This window comes from Corapipo altera, unplaced genomic scaffold, assembly GCF_003945725.1.
Source record: "Corapipo altera isolate COAL_440 unplaced genomic scaffold, ASM394572v1 23b, whole genome shotgun sequence".
Taxonomy (NCBI): domain Eukaryota; kingdom Metazoa; phylum Chordata; class Aves; order Passeriformes; family Pipridae; genus Corapipo; species Corapipo altera.
In genome coordinates this window covers 1,947,285-1,962,001 of record NW_020884885.1, presented here as the reverse complement: position 1 = coordinate 1,962,001, position 14,717 = coordinate 1,947,285, and the positions used below count along the sequence as shown (strand labels likewise).

Here is a 14,717-nt window from a genome sequence, read left to right as displayed (position 1 = left end):
TCACTGGATTTGTGTTGGCTTTGTCCTAAAACTGTGTGCTTGTAGGGGTTATTGACTAAACATTAGACTTGTCAATATAGCTGAGATCTTCTCTAAACTTCCCTCTGTAGAGCAGCCTTTGTTCCAAGTTTAAGAAATAACCTTTGTGAGTTAGGATCAAGACTCAATTTTGTCTCTGTTCTGCAGGTGGCTGCTTTGAATGAGCTTTTTACATAATTAGTCATGCTTTTACTTCATCACTGATATGGTTGCAGAAGTACAAAGCTTTTCAATACGTCTCAGTTTATAACAGATACCTTTATTGAGAGAGACTGTCTTACCCATTGACTCGTGAAGACCAGTAAAATAGCAATATCCTTCAAAAAGTCTCTTATTTAACTGTTGAGGTGGATATTTACCCTCAATACACTTTGATTCCGTGATGTTACAGAATTCCTCATGTGTGTTCTTTACAAGTTATTGTTAAAGCTGTTAATATGACTGCCTTTGCAATTTTAGAAGTGCTGGAATAAAACAGCAAAATGAAATGCTAAGAATTAGGTATACTGTTGGAGGTTTTCAAGCTGTGAGTGAACAAAGCTACAACCTGCCCAGTCTGATTTCAGTTTTGACCTTCTTTTGAGTAGGTGGTTGGACAAGATAACCTTTGCAATCCCTTTCAGCTTGGATTAGTCTATAACACTTTGCCATTAACACATAAGAATTGAATCAATTTCAGGGTACAGTCAGTCTCTAGTGCAGCTCAGGGCACTTCTGCTTAGGAACAGCAGATTTGGTAAGAACAAATAACTTTCTCTAGAAGATTTCCTTAACCAATCTAGGATACTAAGTGTAATACAGCATTCACATATGTGGAGCCATATGTATGCCATATATAAACCTTCTGACTGTTGCCAAATACAGTCTATACATAGGAACAATCGGTAATCTTACTGAAAATGCTATAACCTTTGTGACAGTATACTTACTTTGTAAGGTTTTATTGAAACCTGTTATTTCTGTCAAGACAGAGGCTCCTATTTTGTTTGCACTCATGTTTTTGACTGATGTTTGGAAGAAAAAAGTCAGCTTTTTAAAGTTACTGTAAATTTGAAGGTAATAAAGCTGCCAGGTTTTGTGCAGGTCCATGTGACAATTTTGTATAAATTGCCTGAGTTGCATAGCTGCCCGTAACTTTCATATAATGATTTCCAGTGAATTAAAGGAAAAATATGGTTAGTTGATGGAAATGCATTAACTTGGCAAGTTTAGAAAATCAAAAGTCTCTTTATCTATAGATAGCAGCTGGACAAACTTCCTACAGACTCTTTGTTCTCAGCATGGCTCAGCCTTGGTGAAGGAAGACAAAGCATTACTTCTACAGTTAATGCAACTTGTTGATTCTTTACTGAGTTTTGCAATTAGTACAGAATGAGTGCTGAATTTGTTATGATACTATTATCACAACATACCCCATCAAATATCCTTCAGTTTGGAGTTTTAATCTAAATGAGTAAAGTGAAATTTTAGCTAGTGGTTCTGTAGTTTGGGAAATTCTGTATCTAATGAGCAATGTCTTAAAATATGCAGTTTTTGCTTAACCAAACCCCATGTCTTGATAATGTACATTGCATGGTTATTAAGTTTAATTTATCTGCGAGTCAACAGTTTTCAAATGGGGTCTCTAAAAGTTGCAATACAAAACTTGAGCAGTGTGTATTAGATTTTGCCCCATAAGGCACTCATTTGAAGGACCATGCAGCTAATCGTGTACTAGGTCATGCAGGTATTTCTGAGAGGGCAGTGAAAAGTGAGCATCAGGACTTATGGATTGTTTTCTAGTTCTTTGAAAGGGAAGATAGTCTGCCATTTAAATCAGTAGTTGCAAACAAAATAACCAAACTGTTTGCCTGTGGGGCTTTATTGTTTTTTCACCTATCTCAGTGAATCTAAGGGAGAAATTTAGCTCTTAATAGAAGCTCTAGTTCCAATTCAGTGAGGTGTAAGATTTGTACAGAATATGGCTATAGCTTGTGGAAATATTAATAATGGTTTGTGAAAAAGGTGAAGTACAACTTGTAGTCCTGGTGCTTGATCATGTTATAACTTTACAGACTACAAAGTATGTTTTAAGAGATGGGGGGTTTTGTTCCAGAATACAGTCTTTTTCATTTTAAGTTTTTAATCCATTTCAATTATTTGTGTCTTCTAGATAGAATAAGCAAGAACTTTGAAGCAAAATAGTTTGGTGGACAAGATTGTTCTTTTTACTTTTTTGCTGTCATTATGATCAGACATGCGAATATGATATCTCTTGAAAACAATGCACTACAGATAAGCTAACAGCTCAGTTTTTGGCAGCTGTTCCTGAGTGTTATTACAAAATATTCTTTTCTGTCTCTGAAAGCAGTGGTATCTTATGATATCACTGCATTGGGAAAATCTTATTTTTCAGGGAGATTCACAAAGCTTATCTTTTGTTTACTTTTCTAAAATCTGAATTAAGAGTACTAAATAAGAATAGTTTATGAGATTGTATTCTGCTCTTAACTTCATACTGCCCTTTTTATATTGTTCTAACGTGCTCATTTTTCTCAGTACAGAAATTTATCATTAATATCATTAACTTATCAATAAAATCATTAATCTAGGTAGACTGAACAATGTGTTGGCATGCTTCATGGGATTTTCCCAGATAGCAGAGTTGTATGCAATATACTGACAGACATGTTTACCTCGTAAATTGACATTTGCTATTATTTTATTTTTGTTGTTTTTGAAACAAGATTCCTCCTTGTCCATATCATTCTGAATTGCATTTCAAAATCTATCGTTGAATTCCAACTGTCTGTCTAGGTAACTTCATGGAGTTCTCTATTATTTCTTGCGGATAAGGACATCTTGATTCTAAACACCTACAAACTTGCATCAGTATTGATAAAACTGCACTAGTATTTTGTCTTTTGTAAAATAATACCACTAATTTAAAAATGCAGTTCTGCTTTAATTTACCATAGTTCTAAATATATTCTGTTTTTCTTTAAAGACAGTTTTTCTTTACCTTACAGTTCATATTTTAGAAAGTCCAAATGAATTTCCACCACAATAAACCAGATGATGTATTCCTTTGTCAAGTAATTACTCACAAGAAGAGAAGGACATATGTCTAGGGTTTGTAATTAGGTAAATGTGTAAAATAGGAACAACTCTTTTAAAGGTTATTATACTATATATAACTATCTTAAAGTACAAGCCTATCAATCATAGTGATATATAAATTAAACTGTCAAGGGATTCTCCTGTATCTTCCTGGATTTAAGTGTAAATAAAGTGAATTTAATGAACACTTTTACTAAAAAAGGAAATAAAAATCTCAGTGTTGTATTTATAATGTGCTAAGATAATTCCTGGTGTAATCGCATTGCTCCTGTTTGGTTACACCACCAATAACTTTGAACCATTAAATTAAAAGCAAGTATGTCTTTCCAAGAGCAATTTAAGTCATTAAAGTGTAACTGTAAGTCTTTCACATTTTCACTTTTGTCTGCCTAGAGGAACAGTTGATGTCAGTAGTCAATACCAGCCAAACTGCCTTACTTATTGACATGCATACAAGCATCCATATACAGACTTTTGTTCTGTGAAACAATTTGAAGTGTAGAGATCATGAACTGCCTTGTTGATTAATTATATGTGTTTTTTTGACCCTGTGACTTACAAGTTCCATCCGTAAAAATTTGACCTTAACAGGTGCTGCTGAAGTTGGGATGAAGAGAGGAGAAATTGTTTCTACACAGACACTTTACTATTTTAAATATAAATGAGAAAAAGATATGTGCCACTCATGATGCAGCAGATAGTCTATTCAACCCACAGGATATTTTCATTTTGTCTTGCTAGTCTTTTCCCCTGATGAGACGAGAAATTGGGATTGATACAGATAAGCAGAAATGTCCTTGCACTTGACCACAGCTGTACAGCACTTTCTAGGAAGGGAAGAGGAAATCAAGACAGAAGTTTACTCAAGGAATTGGTATGTGCTGTTGCTTGTTGTGAGAACGGCAAATGTAGGGAGTAGACAGTGGTTATCACTGTCTGTGAACATGCAGTGTTCACATGTGGCAGTGGCTAGCTATTTATTGTGGACTCTGAGTGGGTATATAAGGTGTCTGGGGTATTGTAGGTAAGTGTCCCTAGTAAAGAACGGAAAAGATTAAGGAAATATGAATGTGTTGGAGGTGTAATATTCAGAAGAGTAATACAGAGATTAAGTAACAAAGGAAGAAAGTTGCATTTGATCAATGTAATTCTGAAGAGTTTCTAAAGATAATTTGGGAAGACAGTGAAGGAAAGAAATAGCTATGCTCTTTCTAACAGATTAACAAAAAAAGCTCAAACTATGTGTCCATACATACTGTAAAGTGACATTCTTGGCAAGAGAATTGAGAGAAATACTCCAAAATAAATAAGAACAGAAATCTAATAAATGCATGACACCTACATAATGGGGAAGGGCCGTTGGCCCAAGGCGAGGTAAGCCGAACATATGATGTTTATGTTACTGTAGGATATTCTAAGTACTGAAATGTTCTGAATTTTTCTTACAGAGTTATCAGAATTGAACAGGAAAAGGGCTATAAACCTTAGCTCCTGTGGCTTCCTAAGGGTAATAAATACAGTTTTAGAAAGTCTTAATGAAAGCTCTGACTTTTAATGCACTTTCAAGGTTTTTTTTAAAGGGCTATGAGCTCAACAATTCTTGTTGAATGCTTGGACATATATACTTAACATGCTATGAGTGATTGCACTTACAGTGAAGAGCAGTTGAGTAATTGAAGGGGGATCTAAGAGGTCACTGTTGCACTTTCTCGATTGGGTACTTCAGCCTTGGTTTGATCCAAACCACTCAGGGTTCCAGGGAAGTGCAGAAGAATGATCCCAGGGGAAATTACCTGTTCAGAACAATGTTTACTTCATTTTAACACGTTAATTCCTGAACTGCGTGCATCAACATGATCTCATATGTAAGAAAAGTTGAATTAAAGACCACATTTTCCTGTATTTTCTCAATACCATACTGTCTCTAAAGGTGTATGTAAAAATAGTGTACTAAAGTATCCTTTTACTGTGGTAAATTGTAGATTGGGGTCATTTATGCTATTCACTTAGCTTTTCTTTAGAAGAAAAGTGAAGTCATAAGCTCTGGTAAAGGATAAAAATGCATTGTTTGGCAGAAGACACTAAATCTTGCAAGTTCCTCTACAAGGGAGCCTGGCTCTTTCACTGTTGTTTGAGCACCGTAGTGTTTAGGCAAAATACTGTGTATCCTTTTTTTGTTCTTCTGATATGCAGAATAGTCTGAAGGTTTCCAGGTTTCATTCAACTGGGCTTTTGCATACTGTCCCCACTTTCAAAATTTCAGTACAGTGTGCAAATGATAATGCACGTAATCCTACCTGAAGCAGAGGCACAGCAGATAGATATTATACCTTCTGTGGTATCATGGTGCATTATAGCACTGAGCAATAATGTGTAGATATAGTTCAGTACTGTTTAAAGGCTTAAGTTTTTCCCTTACATAAGTAATACTGTTTTAAAGGTTATATTTGAGTTGGCTTCTAGAATTTGTTTCAGCTTGTATCATCTGTTATTTGGGGATGTGGCAGGAGGGAAGTTATTTTATTTCATTAGGCATAGGACAAATGTTTGCTCTGTACTGATTAAGACTCATTTTCAGTAGGATGGGATGACCATGGTAGCAGTATATAGTGTAGCTGAATAGGCAGCTTAGAGGAAGGTGATTAAAGTATATGCTTATTTGTTTCTGAGGTTGTTACTTTAGATGGTAGCTGTCTCATGTGAGATGGTAGAAGCAAATTATTGTCTGAAGTTTCGCTGATCAGAGTTTTTGAATGTATTTGATAATTTTAATGGTTAATACACATCTTTAAGTTGATTGAATGTTGAATATTCAAAAGTAATTATTTGCAGTTTTATCGTGTAGCATGACAGTGCATCATGTAAAATTTTCCATTAAATATTTATTTGAAATGAAGCAGGTTTGTATTTGAAGTTTATTCATTTCAACAGTAAGCATCAGGACAGTACTTGGGCAACCAGGATGCATAACTGCTATTAATGTTCCTGAGAATTTGTAGTTTATTTCTTGAAGTTAACTATTTTACTTCTAAGAAACGAAATTTCCTTGAGGTGCACTGTATAACATAGCTAATAACAGAATGTGGAAAAGAATTTAGTCCAGTTTAAGAGTAAACATTTGAATCCATATTAGTTTACTGGAAGCTTGTTAAAATAAGAATGTGGTACTCCTGATTTATGTTGACAGCTGAAAATGGTGAATTCTTCAAACAGGTCTGTAATAAGTAATTGTGGATAGTGTCATAGTTGCCTAAGGTGATAGTGATTTTTTCTTAAAAATAAAGTGCAAAACTGATGTATGTGTGTAGCACTATTCTTGCTTTGTCTTGTGAATCATATCAGCTCCAAGTTATTTTGGGCACTGAATTTCACTAGGTTTGCTGGATTATAGCAAATCATTCAATTCACAGAGAAGAACAGAAAAGAAGTAAGTTTATTTTTATCTGGATGTAAGTGGATTTGGCCTTTGTTGTGTGGAAATTATAGTTCTGCATCAGTTTCCAGTAATATAGTTGCTACTTCATCCCCTTGCCCACACAACCAACCGTTTATCCACAACACCCATTTTAGTGTATTTATCTGATGAATAGAAAGAAAAGAGAATTTGCCTAAAACTTGCACAGAACCGGTGAGAATGCACAGAATATTTTTCTTCTTGTCAGCTGTTTGACAACTGGGAGTATGTTTGTGTAATTATGGCAGCTTTTAATCTCTTCAGTGATTTTATCATTCCTTCATGCTGTTCTTAACCAAATCTCTCAAACAGTGCTGAAAGAAGCTTGCTTATGAAGTTTGGTGGATTATTTTTCTTGGAAAGTCATTGTTCTAATTCTGATTTTGCTACTTTTATGATATTCTGGGTAGTCATTTTTTAGGCGTCAAACACAGGAGAATCCAAACTCTCACAATCACAGAATCGTGAAATCATTTAGGTTGGAAAGACTCTTGAGATCCTCAAGTCCAACTATTAACCAAACCCTGCCAAGACCACCACTAAACCATGTTCCTAGGCCCCACATCTATACCTCTTTTAAATACCTCCAGGGATTATAGAATCATAAAATGGCTTGGGTTGGAAGGGACTGTTTAGAACATGAAGTTCCAACCCTCCATCATGGGCATGGATACCACCTACTAGACCAGGTTGCTCAAAACCCTTTCCAGCCTGGCTTTGAACACTTCCAGGGATGGGACAACCACAGCTTCTCTGGGCAACCTCTTCCAGTGCCTCACTATCCTCTGGGTAAAGAATTTGTTCCTAACATGTAATATAAACCTTCCCTTCTTCAGTTTAAAACTTGTCCTATTGCTGTCTGCCCATGCAAAAAACCCAGTCTCCCTCTTTTCTATAAGCCCCCTTCAGGTACTGGAAGGCTGAAATAAGGTCCCCTTGGAGCCTCCTCTTTTCCAGGCTTAACAACCCCAGCTCTCTCAGCCTTTCCTCATAGGAGAGGTGCTTCAGCCCTCTGATCATCTTGGTGGCCCTTCTCTGGACCAGCTCCAACAGGTATATGTCGTTCTTATGCTGAGGGCTCCAGAGCTTCTTTGCAATGGATTTCTGAAATCAGTTTAAAACGTGCTACTTTGCTCTGCATCCTTTCTGTGAAAGTAACTTGTTGATTCTAAAACAAATTAGACAAGTGATAGTGATTTGTTCCTGATAGTGGCTTTGTGCAGTTGTTTTCACCAGGTTTTTCGATGTTGTACCAGTATGGACATTCACAGTGCATGCTTAAAAACCCCAAACCCTAATGTAGTTTTAGAAACACAGCAACTACGAGAGATTTGTTAATGTTTCTGCTCAAGATGTTGCAGCTTTTCACTTATAGGGGCCTTGTTTAAACATGAATAGTTTCCTTTCTTATTTATTTCAGGATTACATGTGGTTTAAACTATAAAAACCAAAGTCCTCCTTAAAGCCAGTATCTGATGGGGAGCTGTAAGGGTGTTTTGGCTTATGGGTATATGATGACTTACTGAAAGGTTTCTTGCTTTTTAAATTAGTTTACACTGAAGGGAGATGACTTTAATCTTTACAGCAGTGTAGATTAACTTGGAATTTCGCTGTTCTTGACATGAAGAATGTACTTATTGTTGGGACAGCAAAATTTAATCCTATGGCTTCAATACACTGTGGTTTGAAAGGAGAGATAGAGTAAAGAGAGAAAAGAGAGTGGAGCTGTCAGCAGGAATGTTGGGAGCCACCCTGGTGGGAACCTCTTTCTCAGCTCCTTTACTCCAGCTCTTCAGTGCTTTTTAAGCCTCTGCAGAAAATATCTTGTACAGAACTTTTCTGATTGGTGTCAATTCGTTTCTTGCTTGTTGAGTGCTCCTTCCTCCAGGAAGCAAATATTTCTGTTTGAGAACCAATGTCTATTCCAGCTGAACCCCCAGCTCTGGGAGAACTGCATATATAGAGGATTCAAAACAGGAGAGTCTTCCATAGCTGTTGGGTACTTGTGGCAAATGCCTATTTCACTTGTTTCTTAAGTTGACTCTGCAGTGAATTCTCTTTTTGACCCTAGAGCTTTTTAAGAGGTTAGGCTAGTAGCTTGACTGCTAGCCTATTTAATTTTTTCATGTCTATTTCCATTAAATGGCTTTCATGAAGGAAATTAATTTGATTAATTATTCCATATTACTTGATGTAAGACACTGTAGTTGGTTATGATGGAAATTCTTATGTACATAACCATTTCCAAGATGTTTCTCTGCAGAATTTATCTTTTCCTATTCTGCTCTACAATCATCAGCTTTTTCAGTTATCATCTATATCACTGCAACACTTGGACAGAGATATTGGGATTAAATTCTTAGTTCCACTCCCTACCTATTACCAGTTTTAGGAAGGAACTGGGTTTCCAGAATGGGAGGGAAAGCAGTGGAACTGGCATCAGTGTGACTGCTTGAGCCCTGTACGAGCTGGAGCTTCACTAGGTGCTTTTAATTACATACACTATTCATGAATTGCCTATACTTCAGGAAGATAGTAGCACCTGATCTAAAATGTTGATGGGGATCCAGGTAAATTTGTCTTTCTGGGTTTAATTGCAGTGGTTGGAGTTGTTTGTATGAATGATAGTTTAAATACAGAACAAATTGCTGTTGAGTTGCAATGGCTTAGCTGTCTATTTAAATGTCACAGGTAGCGGAGGACGATGATACCGAATCACGACAGGAAGAAGAGAAGGAAGAATTGAAATGCTATTCAAGAAGAAAGTTATTTTCCAACTGGAACCGCTATGAAGATACAGAAAAAGAGGAACAGAATGAACATGGGGAGTCACAGAGAGGAACGGACTTCAGTGTTTTGCTTAGCTCAGCAGGTAGGCATTTTCCGGTCTATAGGGTTTTTTTAGTTTTGCATTTTGAAACATTACTACTTTTCTGGCTGTTGTCCTTGATGATGAAACAGGACCCTAGAACACTATTCTTATCTGTCCAGTAAGTCTGCCATTTATGTATTTAGGAGTGTTCCAAGTCTTCATGGGAGCAGCCTTACAGCATCCAGGCTGCACTGAACTGTGACAGATGGGAAGTAAAAGGGGGCTCCTGGCTGCATTTGTAGCCTTCTTGTGAAAATATGGGTCTGAGTGTGTGCAGCATCCAGTAACATTGAGCTTATTTCTGCTGGCAATAAATTTTTTGCTGATCTTGGTCATTGAGTTGCTTTCCAGGAAACAAAAAAGGTTGCTGGTATGACTTAACACAGCAAACAGTCAGGCAGCTGCTTGCAGTTGTTTGTTTTGGCAGAGGTTTGTAATCAGCTCTGTACAGATGTGTGCGTGAATAGCAAGTGTTACTCTCCTTGGAAAGTAAAGATCAGTTGTTTTCCCCTCTTTAAAGGAGATAATAAACGAGGAGGTGGAGGGACAGGTTGTACTAGATCCTGGGATTTTTTAACTGTACATGAATAGTATAGACCGTTACACAAAAAACAATTACCTACAGTTATTTTAGAAACTAAGATGTGTCATTGTGTTGGAATACCATTCAGTAGAAAGCTGCAAACAATGTGTTATGGGGGGTTATATTAGCACCTTGGAAGCTCTGAAATCTCCAAATCTAAATAACTGGATTTTTCAGCCATAGCTTGGTGGGGTAAGTTAGAAGTTAGCTACAGTAAAGAAACAAAGACCAGAGCTTCCTTTCTGTGTTCAAGAATCAATTTCTGAAGTTCTGTTTCAATGAACGTTGTGAAGTTGGGCCTAATCTGTCAGTTTTTAATCATAGGATCATGAAATGTGTATTGACTTCTTGGAATGGTACGTTGCATGGTAAATTGTGTTGGGTCAAGATGCATGGTATGGACCTCAGAACTGTGTACGTAACCGAGGAAAGCAGATACTGCAATTCAAAACTGCTTAAATCAAGAGGCCTACCCTGAGCTGCATGTATCCATGGTTCAGCTTTCTAAAACAAACTTTAATAACTCTGTAGTTAGCCTTCAGAATGTCTTTAAAATTGTTCTGAAAAATAGTACTTTTGAACTGAGGCTGCAACAAAATAGTATTTAGCTCTACTAATTTGTATTTTTGGTGAGTTATACTTCAATACAGTTATTGCCAACCTATTTATTTTACTCTTTAGATTCTTTCAATGTCTCAGATTAAAATCTTGTTAGTATTCATATATTCATTCTATGTATTAATTCTAAATCTTTGATTGATAGAGGATATATTGTGACCGTTCTCTTACAATAAAATAAGTTGATAAGAAACAGCAATGAAATAAAGTACTTCCTTTCAGAGGAAGAAAAAAGTACCTTCTAAACAATAGTGCAGATTTCTTGCAGTCAAAAAGCAGTATATGTTGGCAAGGTTATTTTTTTTTGGCTTATGTATGAAAACTGAGAATACAGACATCTTTATTTATAGTGATCTGAGAAGAAGCTTGCACCTGTGCTTTATTTGATAATTGCTGCTATTAGTATATTTCTGTTTAGCGTTCTGAAGTTGCAAAATGGATCCAATTAATTGCAACAAGCAGTTAGGGAGTACTGGAGAGGGAATGGAGTTAAATTTCCTTTTTTCAATAATAGAGAAGCTTAGAAAAGTCTTAAAGTCTTGTGATTTACTATTGATACACAACAACGTAATTAATGCAGCCAACTAAGGATTCTTTGGCAAAAGCTCAGATTGAAAACCTGTTCTCCTATGTAACATTTAGGTTCCATAATATTGAATGCAGGATCTTGAAGGGAGTGTCATCCTTCAAGATAAAATTGGATTTATTCCCAGAAAATATCCTGTTAATTGAATGAGAAAGCATAGAAAAAAGAGTTTGGCATAATGTAATAAAGACAGAATATTAATTCTAGTAGATAAACTTAAATGGAGGAATTCCTGATGTCTAAGGAATTAAAATGCCCTGGTTGTTTGATATCCTGCAAATATTTGTTTAATATCCTGTAAAAGTGCTTCTAGGTGTAATTTCCTAGTTAAAAGCAACCTAAAAATAGCAAAATGAGGTACTCTGTGATATGGGTGTCAGGTTAATAATTAGTAGGATTAGAACTTTAAATTTAGTACATGAACATTACTGTTGCTGGAATTAAGAAAGGAACAAAGTTATGGCTTCTTACATGGTATTTTTATCAGTATTAGTGGAAAGTGGAATATTTTTTCTGAGGAGGAGAAAGAAGTTTGCAGATACTTGCAGACATGTTAAGTCTTTAGGGTGTTTTGTTTTACGTTTTTAAAAGCTTCTGAAGACAAACACTTTTTTTAGGTTTTTGCCTATACTTCCAGCTTTTCCCTGCCTCAAGCCAGTCTCTAGGGCAGCACTGATCCTGTCTTTTCAATCAAATGTTTAGACCTGACTAGTCCCAGACCGTCTCTTGATTGCATGCTGTCTCTCTGCTGCCAGCCCTTACCTGCCTACAAATTCTTCTCACTTTCCCTTGCTTCTGCTGTTTTTTCATCTTGTCTGATTCCTGTTGATGGGTCTTTTTTCAGTCATTTGTTGTGAGCCATCTCCTTTCCACATACTTTTATTAAAATCCAACTCAGTCAGATTCTATCTGTCCTTCATTCTTATCCCTCATTCTATCCAGTCCTGGTGATCCCCAGCTCTGCATTGTTCTGCTTGGCATTGCTCATTTTGGTTTAATCCACTACCCCATTTTACATTCCTCTTAGTTTCTTTCATTGCCTAGTCAATCCCACTTTATTCTTTCAAGAGTCCAGTTCTGGTCTCCACTGCAAGCTGTTTCTTCCATTTTTTCTCCACCCTAAATTCTCCTTAGTTACCCAACAATGTGAAGTGACAGGCCACTGTTTTCAGCTGTGTTAGGGATAACAGCATAGTTGAGGCTGCAGAAATGCCAATACTGTGTGTTCAATCCCTGGATGGGCCAACTCATCAAAGAGTTGGACTTGAAGATCCTTGTGGGTCCCTTCCAACTCAGAATATTCTGTGATTCTTTTACAGTGAAAATCTGACTTTTCACTCATAGCTAGAGGTTAGAGAAAACTTAATTCAGTTGCCTTGCACATTCAGATGACATACAGAAGGCCGCTGAGGGTGTTTGGTGGTTGGTTGTTAAGCTCCAGCAGATCTTGCAAAAAATATGTACAAACTTTGATTTCTAGAAGCTTGTACCTTGGCTAAGTCAGGTCATATTTTCACAAAAAGAGCGCAGTGTACCTCTTTCATAAAAAAGCATTGTCCAGTCTGACTTCAAGTTACTAGTTCAGGGCAGGAAAGTGGTTACAGCCTCTCAGGTTCTCTCACAGTAGAAAAATGTTCCAGCCACTCTCTGGGTTTCTTTAAAAGCTTAGGGGAGGGAAAAGGAAAAGCTACCTGAAGCAAACAGTAGACCTGGAAAATTTCATACTGGAAAAGTTCAAAAGGCAGCTGAAAATAGTTTTAAGTAAGAACTTCCAGGTGGCTTTGGTAACAGCTGATGTCACTAACATGATAGAACTTCTTTCTTAGGGCTTATTATATTTGTGTGTAAAGTAGGGTGATAAGTTTTTAAGTATGTTTCATTCCTTTTTTTAGCATTTTATAATTTATTTATTTTTAATTAACCTTGAATATAGCAATGCTTTTAATGTGTAGCTGATGTAGAATACAAGTCCATTGTGGAGCCTTCAGGGAATATGTCTTGAATCAATTTAGTAAAAATGCTGTTGAAGCGTAAAGAACAAGAGAAGTGGAAGTGATAGATAACCTTACTTTGCTAGCAGAATTCTGCCATGTTTGAAGAACTGCCCTCATTTTTTGACAGATGAGGGTTAAGTGACCTACAATACTTAACTTGTTTATTAGGTTTTTGTCTCTGGATAGATGCTTTAGGTTTTAAAATATATTTTTAAAATCTCATTATAGAGCTGATCAAAATGTATCCAGGGATTTGATCACTTTTCTTTAAACGTGGTAGGCATTAGCAGTACCACAGCCAAAAATTGCCAACGTACATGCCTCAATAATAATGTGCTGAATTGCAAATATGATGATTATCAAGATGAAAAAATGTAATTATGGACATGAATTTTTTTCCCATTTGGTTTTTTAGACCATGGCTGAATAATTCTGATACCTTAAAGGGTAAGAAAAGAAATGCTGTGTAGTTCAAACAAAATTGGCAGAATGGTTTTGAATACATATATAGGATACATATAATTTCTGTAGGTACTGAACCCTTGAATACAATAAAAAACATGGAACAAAAATCAAAAGAGCAGTTACTGGAGCATAATAGTAATGAACAAGAAGTATGGGAATGATGAAGTAGCAGTAATATTCCCTTCCCTAAAACCCTCTTGTTTTGTTTTTTTTAACCTCTTGCTTTTGGGTCTCTTTAATTTTGATGTATCTCTTGTAATATATTGCTGCATTTTTTGTCATTTGCATTTTCAATATGTAGCTGAGAATTAAAAGTATACAGAAGATGTTTGACTGTCTTAAAAAACCTGAACACATAAACTTGTAAAGCAAGGCTTGTGTTAAAGATAGGTTTTCCTTCAACTTCTCTATCTTACATATATACTGACAGAGATTTGGGGAAAAAAAAATAGAGTGAAGAGTAAGACAGTTTTCTTGTTTCTTATTTTTAATGGTACTTCTGCTCAAACAAAAAGAATGGCAATAGCAGGGCGTGGTTCAGATGCTAAGAAAGAATCCTTTGAGTTTTAAAATTCTAGAGAATAGCTGAAAATCAGTGTTTTTTACAGAAATACCTAACTTATTATTGCTTTGGATTACTGTATGTATCGGGGTCCCACTTTCCAGTGGTATTTGTTTGCCAACTTCTGCTACTTCTTACTTGGTCAGAAATTCAACTGATGCAAAACTTCATGTTCTTGCTGTTCATCAGGTGACATGAGCTCCATGTAGAACACAGCAGTATTGCTTACTTCTTATTACTTATCAACACCTTTGATGTTAGTACCAGGTTACTGGTCTTGAAAGATGATTACACTTTTGCACTAAGGGTTGGTAACAGAGAGTGTTCCTAGTTTATGCACTCCTGAACTAAATGGGTATGGGCATGTGCTTTACTTGCATCTTTCCTCATGTTCTCCGTTTTTTACTACTTCATTCTCTGTTTTTTGCTACTTCATTCCCTAAAG

The 14,717-nt window shown here is 36.2% G+C and overlaps 2 protein-coding genes across 8 annotated transcripts in view; one reads left to right on the top strand and one right to left on the bottom strand.

The window, feature by feature from the left end:
- Positions 1–14,717, top strand: part of AVEN (apoptosis and caspase activation inhibitor) — a 93,878-nt gene that overhangs the window by 12,807 nt on the left and 66,354 nt on the right. The window contains exon 2 of the mRNA XM_027642342.1: positions 9,284–9,464. Within this exon, the coding sequence (XP_027498143.1) occupies positions 9,284–9,464 (181 nt within the window). The remainder of the gene's footprint in view (positions 1–9,283; positions 9,465–14,717) is intronic.
- The window catches only part of CHRM5 (cholinergic receptor muscarinic 5), a 56,835-nt gene that overhangs the window by 21,299 nt on the left and 20,819 nt on the right, over positions 1–14,717 (bottom strand). The window contains exon 2 of one of the 7 annotated variants that reach the window (XM_027642335.1): positions 4,792–4,931. The exons of the other annotated variants lie outside the window; for them this stretch is intronic. The gene's annotated coding sequence lies outside the window, so the exon portion shown is untranslated. The remainder of the gene's footprint in view (positions 1–4,791; positions 4,932–14,717) is intronic. 7 annotated transcript variants of the gene reach the window in all.